This window comes from Dermacentor variabilis, chromosome 3, assembly GCF_050947875.1.
Source record: "Dermacentor variabilis isolate Ectoservices chromosome 3, ASM5094787v1, whole genome shotgun sequence".
In the NCBI taxonomy this organism is placed as follows: domain Eukaryota; kingdom Metazoa; phylum Arthropoda; class Arachnida; order Ixodida; family Ixodidae; genus Dermacentor; species Dermacentor variabilis.
In genome coordinates, this window is record NC_134570.1 from 108014174 (window position 1) to 108034775 (window position 20602).

Sequence of the window (20602 nt, forward strand, 5' to 3'; positions counted from 1 at the left end):
TTTCCATTTAGCATAATTACATTACCTACACTAATAATCACTTTACCTTGCCTGCTTGTAAAATGGTTGTGGAAAGAGAAACGTATTGGTACTCTAATTTGGAATTCTCTTACAAATAACATTAAAACTAATCACTTTTTACTTGCACTAAAGCAATTTTTAATAAATATGTGAATAACTATTACTGTGAGTTACGAAATTCTTGTGTATTTTATGCTAGTTTTAGAAAATTGTGCACAGCGTATTTTATGTTGCTGCAAAAGATAAATGTGTATTTTGTAAAATGGGCCAGACACTAGCAATGATGACTGTACGGTCTGGCAATGTTTTGAGTACGTATAGTGTACTTTGTGGTGAAAAATAAATAAATAATGAATGAATGAATGAATGAATGAATGAATGAATGAATGAATGAATGAATGAATGAATGAATGAATGAATGAATGAATGAATGAATGAAGCTACCACAGCAGGTAGCCAGCAAGACGGAACACTGCAATATGATAAGAGATATGGAGAGGCATTCTCTCATGTCTCGTGCAGTGGATTTCGACAACGAACGCATTCTCCAACTGTCCTTGGTCACAGCGGCAAACATTACAGATGCTTGAGGAGAAACACAACACAGCACCACCACCGGCCACAGCATGTAAAATTTCGGACACCACAAAGCTGCACTGAACACAGCCTCCTAACCACAGACAGTTTTGTCCCACTGAAAGTGTAGAAAAAGGGGTCCAGCAAACACGGTTGCAAATAAATGATGGCGCAGCTGCATGGGCTTCTTTTTCAGGCACAATGCTTCTATCATCATTGTAAGCTAACAGAGCTCTGAATAGCTAGTGGAGTGCCAGCTAGTGGTAAGCTCCTCTCTCCTCCCCACCGTTGAGTCTAACAGGTGAGGCAAACAACAACGTGCCAACACCAAACCTCTAGGACACAACGAAAGACAGCTTCACTTAAAAAAAAATGCAATATCCAGATGGAACAAGTTAGACATTTGTTGCGAAGGCAAACAAACAGCAACTCCAGCACAATAACAATATTTTGCGCACTAACTACTGGGCGGCTGATTTGCAGCAACGAGCCACACACTGAACAGCTTTGCTGAGATTTATACTGCCAAACACGAAATTTTCACACAGTAGCATCATGTGTATGACCACAATGAGAAGTTGCAAGTGCCAACTTTAGTTGCAACACTGGAAAATGGTCATGTTAGTTTAGGTGCCCACTTAGACGCATTGCCAGTCTCTGGACATTGCGCTCTGATAAAGACACCCTGTGAAGCATACAGTATGTGCAACTCTCAAAGATTTATTCAGAGCAATGTCCAAATGTGTTTTTAAGGGTGAACAGCATAGAGCCCCATGACAGTGTTCCCAGTGACAGTGGATAAAATATAATTTCATGTATTTTAATACAGTCAAAGCTATACATGGAATATCCAACAAAATGAATGAGAAAACGGCGCCACAGTAGCTCAATTGGTAAGAGTATCGCACACGTAATTCAAAGAAGTGCATGCTGAATTTTCTTTGAAGTACGACAACATACTGAAACAAGAAACAGGGTAAAAATTGGGGAAAGTCACAGGACAAGCACATGTGAAGACATATGTTCGGATCCCACCTGCGGCAAATTGTTTTTTAGTACACTTTTATATCCCCTTTCCTTTACTATTTCTACATTTCAATTTTTAGAAAAAGCCAAGTAATTTAACATGAGTTTTCCTTGGTTTCGCTCTCTGTTGGTTTCATAAGATTGTGGCTAAAAAAACATGGGCCCATTAGATACCCCTCTTCCTGTTCCTGGTGATAATGAAGTCGCATCCGACACAAAGATCCTTTATCAGATATTTGTTATAAGCGTATAGTGTGCCAAAAAATTTGTGATCTGGTCTATGCAAAAGGAACACAAGAGCAATAACTCTGGTGTGCGGATTTTGATGGCCCTACAGCAGTTTGTTGTGCTGACACATGAAACATGATTAACACTAACTGTTTTTGCTGCCTTTATTATGCAACTGTGCGGTCGGTATGGTCACAAAGGGTCAGCACGTTGGCCTGGCAACTGTGAGCCAGCCAAGCCAAGCTGCTGGCCAAGACTCACAGCAGCATCCAGCATAGGCCGTTTCAAGTTGCTCCAACTAAGTGTTTGACATTTTTTTCCACCAAAGTACACATTTTTTAGTTGCGAGTGAACAAATATTCGCTTTGCTATAACCAATATTGCCTCGGATGTTGCATTTCACATTTTGAAATTTTGTTACAGCAGTAAAAATACTCATTGAAATAAAGCATGGCAAACCAAATTTTAGAGGAACTTTGTTACACAGTGAAATCTCGTTACTATGAACCGTAAATTAATGATTTTTCTTCAGGTTAACGAAGGTTTCAAAAATCCCCAGCAAAAGTCTATTGTAATGTAAAAATATTTCAGTACTACAAATTTCAAAACACGAAATATCGAAGACACAAGTGAAGAACACAACGGAGGCAATAAAACTTGTGCAGAAACAATCGACGATGATTGTCACAGTAAGTGAATAGCCTGAACAAACGAATGAATGAGTGAGTGAATGAATGAACATACTCTTTGTCAATCCGACCACCAACCATCTGCCACTGAAAACCACAAAAACAGATGGAAGAGGCAAAGAAAGCTATTCACTTTAAAATTCGTGGGTGTTTCGGTAACATTTAGCGACGATTTGCAGAGACGCAGCATTTATGGATTTCAGATATGCAAACAACGATGAACCAGGTGTGCAAGGTACTTGACAACATGGCTTTGTATCACCATATACAATATTTTCATTCCATCTGTCTAGGAGCTTAGATTCATCTTCACCACCCCTTCTGTCACCTATCTAGCACACTTATTCAAAGATACCAGCTTCCAGACTGACACGAGACGGTGCCATAAGCTGCCCTAGTCATCTTGCATGTAGACCATAGCGACTTGGAAATTGCCGCCTCCTTGAATATAACAAACCTTTTCTCCTTGTGGTGAGACAAATGCTTATGGGCAATTATCATCTGAGACAAAGAGAAATAAGCGCTGCCAGTGGTAAGACGCCCTTCAGCAAATTAAGTTTCTTCAACAGGACAAAGCCACAATGAGTAGTAGGACCCTGAAAAGCCAATTACGGCCATTGCCGAGCAGCTTTAAAGGGACAGACCATGAATAGGGATGGGCCGGCCCCGCTGATGGAAAGATCGGATTTCATATTGACTGAAGCAAGCATCGTTGTTTTCATTAAATGAGGATTTATATTTTTAATTATTCACCACAAGACGCGAAAAATTACTTCTGGCACAACCATGCAGCAAAAGCATAACAAATAGAATGCCCTATCACATAACCTACCAGTTGTGTATGTGGCTCCTGGACCTTTCCTGAATATTGAAATGCAACACATTTTTTTTTCTGTTATAAGTTTTTCTGTAACTTACAATGCACAGCTAAAGCTTCTGTGTGTTATGAGTAGAAAAGTGGCACTGTGAGAATTTGTGCCCAGGGCCAAAAGCGGGCACCACACTGCTACTAGCTAAGCAGGCTAGGTGATTATTCATCACCGCCCCATTTCAAAGGAAATGCGAATAACTCATCATCACCATCACTAGGATTTGCACCACAGCCACTGATGCCGCAACCTATTGGAGCAGCTTTTTATTTTCAGAAGTGGCTGAAAAAGTCAAAATGCAGGTGGTTAACGAAGTTGCACTCACTCCTATGAAGGCTGTCCATCATTCTGCTTTCCCAATTTGCGAGGCGGGCAACCAGCGTTGCTCTCATTTTTCAGTGTTGCTAGCATCGGGACTCCTATTTTTTTAAAGATTGCTCAGATCAAACAATTTTGCTTACAAAATTGCCATGTTTTTTTTGGAAGTAACTGCTGCTGGTATGAACACTTCCTAGGACCAGCTTTAATTCTGCAATAAAAACTGGGTCCTTCAAATTCAGTTGTCAGTGCCTTTAACTCTTTCGTCACTGCACCTATAGAAATCAATCAAGTTGACGGACAGCTTTTCTATGAATTGTTAACCCTTTGACGGTCAATGACATAAATATACGGCACAGTGAACAAGTCCGAAAATGGTCGATGCTGTATATTTACGGCGCTGTCCGTACGTTTAAAAAGCGCGCCAATTTCCTAACTTTTTTTTTTCTGTCATGTGCTGCCACTATGTGGGGATACAGGGAATTTTTTTCACGCGCCTCCCTTTCTCGGTTTTCGTTGCATGGTTTGTTTTAGCGCTAGTTTGCTGCCGCGCGTCTATATACTACCGCTCGCGCATTGGCGTGCGCGCGGGCGGGGAGGCAGCTGTTTGGATTTTGTTTCATGGGCGGCTTCGGTTTTTTGCGCTTGCAAAACTGATGGCTATCACGTTCCTAATCACTCAAAAGGCGACCACTTGTTTCTCGCTCGTTTAGTGCTCACAGGAGTGTGCATAGGAAGGATGCTGCCGTGCATGCATTTCCGTTTCTTTCCTTTTTTTTAAGACTCGCGAAAACTAATCGCCCTAGCTGGTTGGCGATAAGATGAAGATTAGCTGAAGTTTGTCACATGTGTTGCTTTTTTTGATGGGCACACAACCAAAGAGTTTTCTTGAATGCGCGCACCTATGCAGTTCGATTACGCTATGGACGTACGTATTAGTGTAAGAGCAGGAACATTTGAGGCTTGCGAAATACTCTCGTGTGCAGATTTTCAAAGCCTTGAACTATGTGCATAAAAATGCATCAAATTTTTAATTCTGGTAAATTTATTTCCGTTTTTATTGTTGTTATTCATAAATGAAGAGTGCATATATACCAACGCAAAATATTTTTTTCTCACTTTACGGTCACCCTAGAAAAATTACGGTGATTTATTTTCGAAATAAGTCCCTAAGAAGAATCGGAATCTGCAATAAAAAAAAACGACTCTGGGCGGTCGCATATGCGAAAAAAGTTGACCCTCAAAGGGTTAAACATTTTCATTGGTATTCTTCCACTAGCCACATAATGCACTGTCTGAAATGACTGAACTTTAACTAGGAGTTATCATATTTGACAATTTTGGGCAGATTGGGGAGTCAGGAAAATAAAGCTCTGACTGTAGGTATCGTTGAAACTAGCCTCCAGTGCTCCTAGCACATCAACGAAAAGATGAAAAATTGGCGCTTGCGGCGGCTCGGCAACTTAATTTTTAAATGACAGTAGCAGTGAAGACCCAGGAGCTTCTCTCGGGTTGTCGATTTTCTGATTTGACATATAGGCTGTTTTAATGAAGTCTCAAGCAACAGTAGATGCTTGTGAGTGCATGTTATTTTGATAATTGTGTTGAACTGTTATCGGGTTTAACTTCATTTTCCCCACTGTGGGTTGCTTTCATCCATCAGCGCTTCGAAAGCGTATACACAAATCATTATGAGCAATTATTCCCGTCGTGTGAAGTTTTCACTCATACAAGAGCATGCAGTCAATTTCAAACCAACCTTCGACCGAAGTTTAACTAGCTGTCTAATCTCTTACATCTTGAACACCTGTGAAAGTGCCCTTATTCATTACAGTAAAATATTATGCAACATTCTACATTACTGTACAGGAACTGAATAAAACATGTGGAGGTTCCTGTGCCAGTTGAAACCACACAAGACTACCTTGCTGGCACAGAAAAGCTGATCAAACACAATAACCAAGTTTGAGGAAGCTTCTGCATGCTCCCCAACCAGACAATCATGTGAGCCTAAAGAATGTAGTAAAATGGTGCAGTTTCGCCTGAAAGCCAAAGCATCGACTGCGCTATCAAATTAGCAGACAATCATATAAAGTAAGGATACTACTTTTATCAGCTGTACCAACTTATCAACTTGTAAACATTTGCTTGCTAACTAAATTTACAAGCATGGTGTCAGCACGCACAGAAAAGAAAACAAAAAGACATCACACTCGATGACCGCGGCCACTCACTGTCAAAACGCTGGTGCGAGAAAATGTGGCACCACGGCAGCAACAGTGAAAGTGATCTTGGTATTGTCTATCACTTCAACGCAACGTGAGCGCCAAGAAGACACAACACACACAAAGCTACAAGCCGTCAATGCAGCTAGACTCTGCCCCCAACGCAGCCATCACGTGCGCAGTTGCAGCCAGTTATCGATGTCTAAATCAGCTGATAGTTGAGGCTGAAAATTATTTTATTCAATGGCCCTAGAAAAAACATCAAAAAAAGAATGAAAAATCTGGCATATACAGATTTTTTTTTTACAGAAATATTGTTGCTAATCTTAAGGTCATCATTATGTTCTCAAATACCTCGCACACTCGGTAAGCGCTCGTTGCACACTTTACCGACAGCCCCTCAAGTTGTCAACACACTTACACGTAGCGGGTGTGATGGCTTAAATTATGTTATGTGCCCTCTCAAGAAGCACACCGCTGCATGGTTCAAGTCTGACAAGATGCACTCGTGAATGGCTGCGTCGTGATTCTAGAGCAGCGCTAGAGCAGAGCCTAGCGTGATCCTACAAAAATAACTAATCGAACGAAATACTCCTCGCCCGCTTACTTGAACACGGTAAAGTGCAGTGCCTCGGGACCAGCTGTGATGAAGCGTTCCCGGTACAGCTGACCATGTCCCGTTAGGTCCAAAACGCATATCTTGCCAAGGCTTGCTTGTAGCGTGATGTTGGAATCTCTCAAGGACAGGTGGCTGGAGAAGCCGCTTATCGTGGCTCTAGCCAGCTCATAAGTTGGCTTGTTCAGCGTCACAATAAAGTTGCGAATGTTCACTTCCAGTTCTGTGTTATCAACATCTGCCTGGGGCTCTGTGCAGAAACAAACAAGTTGTGCAGAAACCATCAAGGATCATCGTCAGCCGAAGGCTTCAAGAAAACTATTTGCTTTAACCCTTTCAGGGTCAATGATGTAAATATACGACGCCGCGAACAAGTCCAATATGGTCGATGCTACATATTTATGGCGCCATCTGTACGTTTAAAAACCGTGCCAATTTCTTGCCTGGCATGTGCTGCCACTATGCAGGAATACAGGGAATTTTTTTTCTCGCGCCTCTTTCTCTCGGTTTTCGTTACATGGTTTGTTTGCTCCAGCGCGTCTACTACCGCTCGTGCATTGGCGTGCGTGCAGCAGTTAGATTGGGTTTTGTTCCCAGGGTGGTTTCGGCTTCTTGGGCTCGCAAAACTGATGGCAACCTCATTAGTAATCGCTCAGAGGGTGACTGCCTGTTACACACTCGTTTGTTGCTCACAGGGATGCACATCCGAAGGATGCCGCTGAAAATGCATTTCCTTTTTTGGTGTCTTTGGAGAACTAATTGCCTCTGGTTGGCGGTAAGATGAAGGATTACCGGAAGTTTGTCACACGTTTTGCTTTTCTGACAGGCACACAACCACACAGTTTTCTTGAGTGTGCTTACCTACGCAGTTTGATTACGCTATGAACGTAAATATTAGTGTAAAAGGACGAACATTTGAGACTTGGGAAATATTCTCGTGTGCGCACTTTTCTATGCCTTTGAACTATGCGTATAACAATGCGTCAATTTTGTAATTCTTATAAGTTCATTTCCTATTTTTATCATTCACGAATAAACAGTACATATATGCCAACACAAAATATTTTTTTCTCACTTTACGGTCACCCTAGAAAAATTACGGACATTTTTTTTTTTTTTAAATAGGTCCCTCTGAAGAATTTAAATCTGCAATAAAAGAAATCAATCTGGGCGGTTGCATATGGTGAAAAAAATCTACCTTAAAAGGATTAAAGAATTGATGAGCTAGACTGCACATATTTGTTTCAGTGAGGATATTTAGGTGGTGTTTGTTGTTTCATTGCATAATTCTGTAGAGAACAAAGCCGTAAACTAGCACACCTGTAGCAGCAGCTAGGTAGAAAGCACATTCATCTCAAAGAACTCTAATAGTTGGCATTCGACAACGAGCGTGCCCCACAACTCAGCTGCGAGAGCACATGCTACTTTAGCTTGCGTGCCTTTGTATCAGCAGTGAAAATTCAACCTTAGGTCACCAATGACTGACCACGAAAATGGATGAAAGAGCATAAGAAAGCTATTTGCTTAAACACAAGGCTGCAACTTAGTGCAGTGATAGAAGTTTTTCATAGGGGCATAAGCACAATGGGGTTTTCAAGGCTTCTGTAAATGAAACAGTGGTTCATGAAAATATAGTTTTGCTTAGCAGAACAATCCTGAAGAAAATCGGCATTAATCAATGACCGCTGTCACCATAGGAGATAAAAAGACCTTGCTAGATGTCACAAATCAGAACACTATCAGTCAGTACAAATTAATGAAGAAGTATGCTGATCTAACTTGACAGGCTACACTTTACTATCTTTTCAACTACTGTATATTGCCGCATGTAAGTCTACTTTTTTTTTCTTCAAAAATTGGGACGTCAAGATTAGGGGGTAGGCTTATACGCAAATCCCACCCTGAAGGGGGGGAGGGGGGGAGCAAAGACAGATCTCAGACAAGCCTTAACAAACGGCGTTTACCATACATATACCTATTCTATATTTGCACTATAGCAGCAATATTAAAAAAAGAGTTGTTTTACAGATTCAATAAAATGCGAATTGTGCATTTTATTAATTCCTTGACGGTACCATTGAGAACGGTACGGATGGTAGAAAGATTTCGCTTTTGCCAGGCTCTGTTCCCCTCGCACATTCGCATCTGAACAATAGTAGTAGTTTCATTATCGCGTGCTGCTGCACAGGTTTTGCACGGTCACGAAATTCACTCCAACTGCAAGTTAAAGTACTACACCTCTACAAGCACTCGGCAGTTTTGTCCACATTGCATTGTGAAGTGTCTGGCAGGATGACACCGAAATGGCACCGACTCATTGGTGCAATTACAGTGTGGCGTTTAGGTGGAAAGTTATTCTTCACATCGAATCAACCGACTTCGCAGCTGAGCGTCATTACGGAGTTTTGTAAAAATGCATATGAAGTTGGTGGCAACAAAGAAACAAGCTTTTTTCATGTGCATGATTGCGAATCTCCTTCTGGGGACCGAAAGAAGGCAAGTGTCCTGTCATTGAAGAAGTTGCGGAAAAGTAGGTGAAAGAACAGTGGGACGAACGCCTGGGCGTGTCCTACAAGGGCATTCAGGTAAAGGCGCAAAGTGCCGCGAATAAACTGAAAATCGGCCATATTGAGTTCCAAGTTCCAAGTTCTTGGGTTCCAAGAACTTGAGTTCCAAGTTCCATGAAGCGGAATGGGCTGAGTATGAGGAGGTATACCATGGTTTGCCAGAAGCTACCTGATGCTTACGATGAGAAGAAAGAAGCCTTCATAGAGTTCATCAGTGAGCTGAAGGTGCAGCAAACCTTCACACTTGGACAGATCAGTAACGCCGATCGGACACCTGTCTGGTTCAACATGCCGAGCAAGCGTACTGTCGCAGCGAAAGGTGAGCAGAAAGTGCGACCAATGACGATGGGCAATGAGCATAACTGACGTAGTATTATTGGTAATATTGTGTTCCTTGTGTTCAAACACAAAACAATGCCCAAGGAGAAATTGGTGATTGTTCACGTGAACAAAGGTGATTGTTCACGTGAACGAAAAGGGGTTTTTCACTGAGTAGACAGTCCTAGAATGGTTCCACCTATTCTGACTCCAGCGCCCAGGCAGTCTCCTAAAACCGAAAAGCATGCTGGTATTGGACTCATTCCCATGTCACTAACGGGGCATGTGAAGCGGACGTCTTTGAGCACTGTGGGTGTGCGATGCATTGTCTGCCTGACAACATGGTGCACGAAGCTTTTGTAAAGTGCTCAATCACGACGGCGACTTGAAAATTGTCGGCACAACGATGCAAACATCTAAAATGCTTGCAGAAGTCCAACAAATGCATTTTCCTCCTTCGTCAATGTGGCCAGTTTTTTTTGTAATGTTACTGTGTATATCTTTTTACTTTTCGGTTGGGGGGTCGAAAGTTGGGAGCAGTAGACTTATATTTGGAGTCGACTAATATACTGCAACATATGGTAGTTAAAATCAATCTGGAAGAAACAAGAAGACATTAGATTCATAGTTTCTTTTTTTTTTTTAATATCCTTAAAAACAATGGAATTATGTGACTTTACACAACCACCCAGAAACTTACGAATAATTCAAATTTTATAGAGCACACACAGCTGACGTGGTCACTTTTACTCCACAATCCTGCTCAGCACAACTTACTGAACACTCACGGCCTTCAAAACTGACCAGCAAGTTTTCCACGAAACAATAACAGGATGTTTGTTTAGCATATGTGCTTAATCACAGAACACACGAATAACAGTGATCAATCTTCCAGTGTTTGTTTCCATAACACTGTATTTAACATAACATCTCTTAAACTATCATGTCTTACCATGCTCTACTTCTAAGTCTTCTCTGAATAGAGAGTCCTGTCTAGAAGTGGGTCTTGGCTCTTCAGGTAGATCTGCAGCCAAGCCAAGGAAGTCGAGCACCATCACCCATGTCTGAGAGTTGATCACCACCTCCAGGCTGTTCACATCAACGGTCACAGCCTTGCTCACCTGAAGACAGTTCGGGAGTTCAGACACATATTTTCAAAGTTCTATAAACATGCTAAAAGGACAACATAAAAGGACAACATTTAGCAAGTATGAAAGTTGGGAAACCCTTGTAAGATAAGTTTACTGCAGTAAAACACGTTGTGGGGCTAGTTGGTGCATAACTTACAATAGACTGTCCGTATTCCTTCTTGTGTGTCGTCAATTTTGGCGCTTATTCTATTGTAAGATAAGTTTAATTTGATGTTAAAGTTGGTTTTAAATGCGGAGCTGGTGTGTTCAAGATTATTGTGACGTCATGACACAGAGAAAAGTTTCCATCGCTTAGTAATAAGCCTCGCCATCATGACATCACTCGTAAAGAAACAAAAAAAAAAAAAAGTTGCGCACATTAATCTTGGCGATGCTCCTATGTGGCGGACGCAACAATCACAGGAACGGAGTGAGCTGGTGTTTCGCAACATCCTGACACATACTATGTACCAAAACTGGAACTGGTTCGTAGAAACAAGTACTATTATGGTCAATTATTTAGGGCACTCATAGGCTTACCAGTACTTTTTCTAAAGTTTAGAGGGCCTGAACCTTCACTAAAGACAAAAATATGGTAAGCCAAAATGTTATGCAAGTAGTATCCCTTTAAGAATGGCAATACAGTCTAGCCAACTTATAACAATCCCATTCAGAGCGAACTTCCGGCTACTATGAATAGTTTCTCAATGGCCAAAGAGTTCCGCAAGGAACCCATGAAATAGCCGTCCATTTATAATTATCTGCTAGACTGCGCAGTTTGCCTACAAAGAATGGAATGAACTGTGGAGCAGCAATGTCTCAATGAGCCAGGTTAGATAACAAGGCTCCATGGGCAATCACTGCTGTAAGATGCGTCACACTTTTTTTTTATTTTGCAGTTTCATTGTTTTCGGACCCTCGACAATCCTGAGCAGTGTGGGCGCAATCTATTTTTTTTTTTTTTTTTCTGGGGAAGTTTTCAACCGAGTTTCGGACTGCTGTAACAGCGATCGGTGTTGCTGCTAACGATGGCGTAGACGTTGCCATTAACTGTGCTGACGAGGTGTGAGTGACAACTTCCGAAAAAGGAGGCCTCCAGTAGTGAGGATGACCAACACACTAGCACGTTTCCAAATGTGCTCCTCCCCCCCTCTATGGCCAGGAGCTTCTTTTATGATGTCAACAGCTTGATGAACTACAAGAGTGTGATTATCTGGTCTACACAACTTAAACTTGCTCATTTATTTCTGCCAGTAAACAGCGTGCAATACATTTTTGGCTATAAAGCATCTCTTCAGCACCTTCTTGTATTACTTACGGACAGTTTTTAGGGAAAGTTTAACTATAATGAACTTCTGATATAGGGAACACAATTTGTGCAACGAAGGCATTTGTTGTATCCAGGCTTGAATGTATTTATTGAAAAGCCTTGAGAACAAAACGACATTTGCACCGCAGGAAAGCTTAAAGCAAAGATTGTAGCTTACGCTGTTATGCTTGGAAGTGAAATCTGGGCAGTGTCTGTCAATAAGATGCATATTGATGTGCATGAGTGAATCCTCTTGTGCCAGCAGGAGCGGAGGGGTCGTAGAGCCACACGGGGACGGAGGTGGAGTGGACGGCGATGCACGCATGCTGGCGCACTGGCTCCTCTTCTTTGCATGCTCTGCAAGTTAAGGAGGTCAACGTGCCAAATCAGTAATGACATTACATATAATGACCAGATGTACCCCACTGTTGGCAGAATGCAAGTGAACTTTGTTGTTTTCTTTCATGTGGATGCATATCAAGAGTCTACCAGTCATCCTTCACATGGATACATGAATTGCACTAATCTCAAGTGGTCAAATTTTAGATGGCAATATAACTGGAAGCATGCGTACGACAGGGCTGAAAGAACAATGGTCAAGCTGCCTACTTTACCAGTCCCCTTTCTACTTCTCTCATGCTCTACCTTCACGTGCAGTTTTTTACAAGTTGAGCCTCATCTTACTCAATGTATTGAAACAAAAATTACTATATTGTGGTTTGCAAAAAACTTAAAACAATGCACCATTCTATGCATGCACTCCTAGAATGATGAGCATAAGAGAAAGGTAGTTTTGAGCTTTTTCGTATCCAGAGCATGTAAAATGGAGATATTCAATATTTTTATATTTCAGTACAGTGCGCAGACAAAAAATACCCTGCTCATATTTCTACAGATAAGAATAAAAGATTATTTATATTCTAAAGCACGACACAAGCAAATAATCATTGAATTGGAGAGCTCCAGAATACTTCAGGCAAACCAATGTTCTAGTAAAGATAAAGACAATGAAATGAATACGAAAACCAAAGTAAACAGGGTAAATGCTCGTTGTACGTCTTCACTTTGCACTCATTATTATTTATCAGTATGATAAGTATCAACCAGCCCAGTAACGAGGAACCTAATGTTCTCTAGGCCATGTCTAAACAAAAGCAACTCAATCACATAAAAGTGTTGCCAAAGTGGCAATTTTGGCCAGGCAATGGAGGCTATTGCTCGATACTCTGCAATGACATGTACTGGTAGAGTGATACCACAATGGGTAGCAAAAGTAGGTCACCTCGTTGTCCTGCCATGAGGCAACAGTGCGACGTCGTGAAATACAAGGCACGCAGGTTAGCTGATGCATCAATTAAAAGTGCATTATTGTTACAGCAGCATGGCATAAGAAACTGGGCAGAGAATACACGAGAACATCAACTTGAACTCTTACACACAAGTCTTAGCTGTGCTTAACATGACACTTTTCATTACTATGCATTAAACTTCACGCAGTTTTGAACACTTGGGCACAGCTTGTTTACTCGGTAATCTTTTAGTTAACACACAGCGCTTACTGGTCTGCTGTGCCTAGTCCCTTGTGCCTTCATATTGTAACAACAATGCATTCTGACACAATAAAGAATGTTGACCGATTGATTTATAGATTTTAGCATCACAAGGCAACACAGGGGCTATGACAAATGCTGCAGTCGATGGCTCCGAATGAACTTCCATTACATGCTGTTCTATAATGCACACCTATATCTAAGCACATAAGCATGTTTTCATTCCATCCTCATCAGAATGTCGCTGCCACATCGAAGAATGAAATCAATGGCCTGCTGCTCTGTGCCAAAATGCAACAGCTACTGGGCCATTGTGGCAGGTGAGACTCCACCAGTATGGCAATGCAGTGCTCACAACACCCAGTTTCTGCACTTGCCATGTCTTGACACTTCCTAGAAAAAGCTTTCAAAACTACGTCTAGGTTTAAACAAGTGCATGTTTTGCACGAGGACGGAAGAGAAACAGGCATAGAGTAAGCGTAAACCTGTAAACCCTGAATTACCTGTGGGTTTGTTCTTCTTCAGATGTGCCTGAAAGACATTCTGAGTACAGAGCCTGTCAGGAAGAGATGGGTGGGCTGGAATAGCAGGAATGTGGTACGTCATGTCCGGGCAGGAAAACGAGATGAAATCCGATTTGGGCGGCCGAACATCTTTGGAGTCCCCTGCTTCGTTCTCAGGGTTAGTCGAGCGAATCAAGTAACGGTGGCTAGATTCGGGGCTCTCAACGAGGTCCTCCATGATGATGCCTTTTAGAGCCAGCTGCAAATGAAATGTGTCATATTGCACCATAATATAAATGCTATTTTTTTATTAATGCTTAGTAAATATACCTCACACCCTACACTGCACTTTATTATCTTACATCACAGATTCCAAATGTCACTAGTTAAACTAGCTCAGGCTGGTTTGTAGTAAAGGGAAATACATTGCTGGCATTGCACTAATCTTTAGAGTAACCATGTTTGCAGTTTTCAAGAAAACATTTTATAAGCAGTGATCAAACATTACAATGGCCAAATTAAACAAACATGACATAAACTTTGCAGTAATTAATTGTACTGCCAATGCCTCGATGTCCATATCATCCTGTTGTATGCGTTCCTCCGTCCACGACTGTTTTGCACCATTTATTTTTTTTTTTTTTTGAATGATGCACGAACTAGCTCAAACGAAATTTCTGTTTGAGCCAGGGCGTAATTATCTTCCTGGGCGTAAGTTTTGTTTTGTTTTTCATAGCATAGAAGCACAGAAGTATGCAAGCTTTGTCATTAAGTGTCACCATTAAATTCAATGTCGAAAACAAGAGAAACAAGGTAATGCATCATTAAAATTTGTCCTCCCACACACAGAGTCCATGTGCTTTACCGTAGTGCAATTACCAATGAGGGAGAATGGGTGAAACTTGGTTTGGTACTTTTTTTCAAATATTCCAGCAATTGGCAAAGCAAAAGTAAGTGACCAAAGTAAAAAAAAAAAGTAAGTAAAGTTCTTATGCAAAAGTATGTGTTAACAATTATAGTAAGTGTCTAACAAAATAAATAAGTAATCAGAAGAATAAAAAATGCAAGCCAATGTGTCTTTATAATTCATTCCATTTTTTTTACTTAAAAAAGTACATACAAAGCAGTGAAAGCTTCTCGGAAGACCATATATGTGGGTTTTCCCTGAAAACTTTCCTCAAATATGGGTTTCCAAAGCTATAAAATGATAAGGTGTCATCTACGTGCATTTTTATCAAAGCTCAATTACAGTTTTGATCCTACAGCAACAGTAATAATAACAGTTTTAATAACAGTACCTTGTACATGGATTCTTGGTTTAGAAAGGCCAGCAGGTATATGCACTTGCAGCAGGTATACGCAGTTGAGTGACACTGCAGCAACACTAACTCACCTGAATCGAAGTCTCGTATGGATTGTCTTGCTCGTAGTTTACAACAAATTCTTGAAAGGACAAAGCAACAAGGTCCTGCTTGTCATTGCACAAGTCCGAGCAGATGTTGATTACGAGCTCTGGCAGCACGAAGTTGACGTGGTAGTTGAATGCCATGTGCTTTGAGCCATCTTCAACAACGTTGACAAGGCTCTGCTGCGGCCTTTCGTGTTCATAATGCGATTCCTTTGCTGCCAATTCATCCTGTACATGAAGACATGCACCAGTTTATCAATTAGAAACAGACTGTTTAGCCAAGAATTTGGAATGTGGCTACATATGGCCTACAGAAAAAAGAAAGCCAAGCAACAGTTCAGTCTCAGTTTTGTCAAAACAGACAACCCTTAATTGCAGCCAAGTTTTAAGCTGCACTTTGCATCGACAACACAACTGAAGACACCCCTTTATTCACAAGTGAGCCTCAACTCAAAAACATCCCCGGGATACGCCAGCCCTCGCTGTGAAGTAGGCAATGTGTTTTCATAATGCTTCTCAAAGGTTCCACCAGTGAGAAGTTGCCTGAGGAACACATCTCCATTCCAGTGCTTTAGTGACATTCCTCTTAGGATTAGTGAAGGAGTGTTAATTAAGCACAGTGACTACTTGAGTTAATGGGCATTGTTGCCCTCCGCTTTCTGGAGTAGAAGTGGTGCGCTGAGCACAGGAACACGGAACAATAATGAGACAACTCATTGCGGCAAACTTAACTAAAAGCTTTGTGCAGTGGACAGTTGTAAACATGACTTCAACATCCTCGTCCTGCCCAGTGATGGGCACATCAGACTACATGTGGGACAGCATGAATTCTGTAGCAAGATGAGACACATGCAACGCATCTAGCTTTCTTTTTTCTTTTTACAAGTTCCTGCATATCGTCTTTTGTACTATCCCACAAATTAATGATGAACCAAGTAGTCTAACTTGGTACACATAAGCCTGTAAATCTAAAGGTTTGTCACTGTTGTTAACATTGTGGCCTATGAAGTCTATGAAGCCTATGTAGTACGAAGCTCAGTGGGCTATCCTGCAATATATACAAGGAAACATAGTCAGTACCCAAGATGAGGAGATATGAAGTGATTCTGCCATGTCCTCTTCTTCAGCACCAATATCCTTGCAGTATGTTATGTTCTTCGTTGACTGCAGTAGTAGCTCGTACTGATACTTTGTCACTGCAAACTTTAGAACATTTATAACAGTTCCGGAGACCTGGAGAAAAGAAAACAACACAACTTGTTAAGCAAAGCAGGTCCCCGTAGCACTGCACAGTGTGCAAGCCATAATACTTGACTGCCATAATACTTACGGCGTAAGCCATAATAAAACAACACAAGAAAGTCCCACAAATGTATTCTACCTCAGTAACCTCCTTTAAACCATGCTATGTTGTACAACAAGCAAACTGCGTGTGTGCAATAAAATAACAACCGATCAGACAAAGGGTTGATTTGAAGTGCCTAAAATTGTTTGCAGTGGCTGCATTTTTTGCAAGGAGCCCACTATGAACGATTTCTACTAACATGTCCCTGCTCTCTGTCATGTTGGTTAGAGGCATAAAATGCTCGTTCTAGTGAAACTTGACCATGAACATTTATGTCTCTATGCCATCTGCTTAGCCCTCAGGGCTTCTCAGAGCTTAGCCCTCTCTTAGTTTAGCAGATCAACTAATGGTGTTTGGATTCAGGGTTGTCCTCAAGGTACTCCATAAGAACACATTTTACAGCTAGCTGTAAATGAAATGCATTGCATAGTAGTATAATTAGTGGGTTGTCTGATAAGCTTTCTAAATTAGCATGAGCCAGTTTTACAGAGTCAAAGTCTTTTCAATCAACTCAGACCAGAATATGAGAACTGATCAGGTTATTAGCAGATTAATACAAAAAGAAAGTTAAAGTATCTGCATGTTCAGTCACCTTGTCTGGCTAATCAGTCTTACATTATCAGCAGCCATTTAAACTTAAAAGAGCATGCCACACAGATCATGGATGTACCTAAGCCCACATTTGTCTCAGGGAAGACAACTTTTGCAGCATGAAGTCATGCTTCTCCTCTGTCACACAAGTCCATAGAGTACTTGACAGCATTTTTACAACTCTCTTCATCACTGCCAATCACACTGCTCCTCACGTGTACGTCACTCACTACTTGCCATCAGAGCGCAGAGTTACGACTCACTGTCAAGGTTCACAGAGTCAAACAAGGCACAGCTGACGGCACATCACAAGTGGCCGCCTTTGGTGCAACAGTATAGGCACTGCATGGTCATCACTATCAAAATAAGCTCCTTGCTGTCCCTTTCCCCTTCAATTTTCTCTCTCTTCCTTTCCCTCTCCTCTGCACGACAGAACCTTGTGTGCCTGAACCCATTTGCCGCAAGACATTGTGATCACATGCACCACTCACAGCGTGCATGTTCTCATAGCGCGCCAAACGACCACCACGAAAGACCATGACAACTGGCTGCGCGCACACAACTAGCCAGTCCCAGCTAGGGGATGGCAAGACCACGCATGCAACAAGTGAGACCCTAGGCAAAGCTATCTGGGAAGAATAAACAACATTCATAATTCTAGATTTCGATACAATGCAAATGTTAACAATAAAAACCAAATTGGAACCTAATTAGTAATTATTATACAACATGGCCAAATGGTCGTTAGTGGTCGCTAACAGGGAACCGCAACATGGAAAGCAAAGAACAAAGAACCTAGTCCACAGTGGCCACCTATCCATCGGCCAGAGCCTGCCATCACGCACCCCACACTAGAGAAAATAGAAAGACAAACAGAGGAACAGATGAGGGCACAATTGGATAGCGCCGCCTCAGGTTGTCGAGACAATGGAAGAGGGTGCACACCCATCGAGGCTGGGACCCCAACAAGCCAACTGTCGGCTGCTGGCAGAGAGGAACACATACGCACCTTCCATGTTATCACAGAAGATCAGCACATTGGCTTGTAGATGCAGTCCAACCAGGTCAAGCCGCTAGTCAAAATGTATGTGTCACTTCAAGGTGCTATTGCCGAACACCGCTGTCAAGAGATTTTTCTGACACCGAGGAGACCACATGTGCATGGCACTGCCGTCAGTCGAGCCTATGCATCTGATTGCCCGCTTGATCCCCAATAAGGTTTACAAGTGCAAACATCATGACGGTAAACTTCCCGTGACGACTTGTCACCAGCGACTTCGCCAGCTGCATAGCTTAGACCGCTGGGCATAACCAGCGCCACTTTGTTGGGAATTAGCAACTAAAGTTGGGGTTTTGTGTCAATTGAAATGGTGGCAAGTTTGTTCATGGCTGCCATGTATACAGCATTGCGCGTACTGTTCATGCCGGTAGTAGAGTGTGGCATCCGAAATTTTGGTCACTGCCGTTACGCATTGTTGCTAGGGGTAATTGGCAGCGGTGCAGAGAAGTCCAAATAATCGTGCAGTTCCAATAAATCAGGCGTCAGAAAAAATTGCAACTATGTGACATTTTTGCTACCACAATATATCTTAAAGCACATGCAAAGAAGCATTTGCATCACCATAACCAATGCCATGTCAGATGCTGCATTTTCTATTTTATTATAGCCGCTCCATTAAAATAAAGCATGACCAACCAAATTGTACATTTACTTCATCATATCTAATAATTAATTCTGCAGTAAAACCTCATTAATACGTACCCGCTTAATAAGTAATTCCGGTTTAAATATAGTTGCGATAATCCCCTGCCCTGTCGCCATTGAACCTAATGTATTGGCTGACCGCTTAAGCCGTTGTCACTTAACATATGCCAAACGGTTAGTGCGTAGTATTTACTACATTTTTCGGCACATATAAGCATGGAATTGGCGAAAAGTCGTGCGCGCAGACCATAAATAGTGAAATCGCGGCACACAGACCTTTCCCAAACTGCAGTTACCACCAATAAATACATAGAAACGTGTTAGCCATGACATTTTTCCTGTTTTCATAGCTTCTAGCTCTTCCTCGTTGTCAGCATGGATGACAACTTGGATGATGGCCCTTCCATATCTGACAGGGCTTGTGCGTTGACTGTCATGAAGGCGTTTGCAGAGAAGTGGGGCCCAATGGAGAAACTGGCCTGCAGCCTAGCAGGGTTTGAGGATGCCGTCGCCGTTGCAAGGCCGCCATGACGGCCAGTGGAAATCAAAGATTTTTTTGCTGCCTGCTTACAAATAAAACTTGTTTACATGTGTGTTTGAGTGAGAATTAATGCGTTTTTTGGCCGGTAAGTTTATAGCCTCTCATCTGCCATTGTCGGTTAATTAGTACATAGATTCGTGCGTACATGGTCCACGTTCCCTGCCAACTACGTATTAACGAGGTATTACTGCACCTGTGTTTGTTATATCAACATTCAAGCGTAATAATAATAATAATAATAATAATAATAATAATAATAATAATAATAATAATAATAATAATAATAATAATAATGATAATAATAATAATAATAATAAAATACAGCTTTAGTTTCTAAAATCCTGGGGGTGGAATAAAAGGCTGCTTTTCCATTACCTCTAGGGTAGGCTGTGTCTTCAACTGTGCTGAGGTGCTGCCCTGGTTTTCTTGGTCTCCCAGCCAGTTTGGGCCATCATTGAACCAGCCGACTTCAAGTTCCTCCAGCGGCTGCTTGTACTGAACAGTGAACTCTATTATGGTGTCGTGTAGAATGGGACGGCCATGAGCCCTACAGCTGTACAGGTCCACAACTGGCAGTGAATCAGCTGGTGGCAAGTTGCCGGTAGCAGCAATCTTTCCTGACGCTGCCGCAAGGTTCTCATCAATGTTCAGCGAGTAAAGGTTCATGTCTCTGAACTGCACAAAGAACAGGCCTGACTTGTGAGGATCGCACGAGTTGAAGGCAAATTGCGCCGACTGTAGCATAGACGAGTTTGTGTTCTGTAGTGAGATGCGACCCAAGTGGGCGACTAGCACATCACGGCTGGAGGGACTGCAAGGAAGCACGATCACTGGTGTCTGCAAGAGGATGTCAAGCCTGCAAGAAAAGCAGTGACGGAGAATTTACTGAGTCGTCCCATTTATGAAGCAAAGCGTCATGTGCAATCCTAACCTTTGCTTATGAAGTGAAAAAAAAAAAGTGCATTCAGTGTCGTCAACTATGAAGTTTTTACAAAGAAAGTGCTTGAAGTCTTAAAATTTTGTTTTAGGTACAGCCTTCATCAGACTTATCCTGAACAACAAGACAC

General features: G+C 41.8%; 1 protein-coding gene across 4 annotated transcripts in view; it reads right to left on the bottom strand.

Moving 5' to 3' along the window:
* Vps13D (vacuolar protein sorting 13D) overlaps positions 1-20602 on the bottom strand; it is a 170932-nt gene that overhangs the window by 87080 nt on the left and 63250 nt on the right. For all 4 annotated transcript variants that reach the window (XM_075686119.1, XM_075686120.1, XM_075686116.1 and 1 more), the window contains exons 31-37: positions 19911-20391; positions 16434-16586; positions 15339-15581; positions 13946-14204; positions 12071-12249; positions 10406-10574; positions 6560-6818 (exon numbers count right to left, since the gene is read on the bottom strand). In XM_075686119.1, coding sequence (XP_075542234.1) covers positions 6560-6818; positions 10406-10574; positions 12071-12249; positions 13946-14204; positions 15339-15581; positions 16434-16586; positions 19911-20391 — 1743 coding nt within the window. The remainder of the gene's footprint in view (positions 1-6559; positions 6819-10405; positions 10575-12070; positions 12250-13945; positions 14205-15338; positions 15582-16433; positions 16587-19910; positions 20392-20602) is intronic.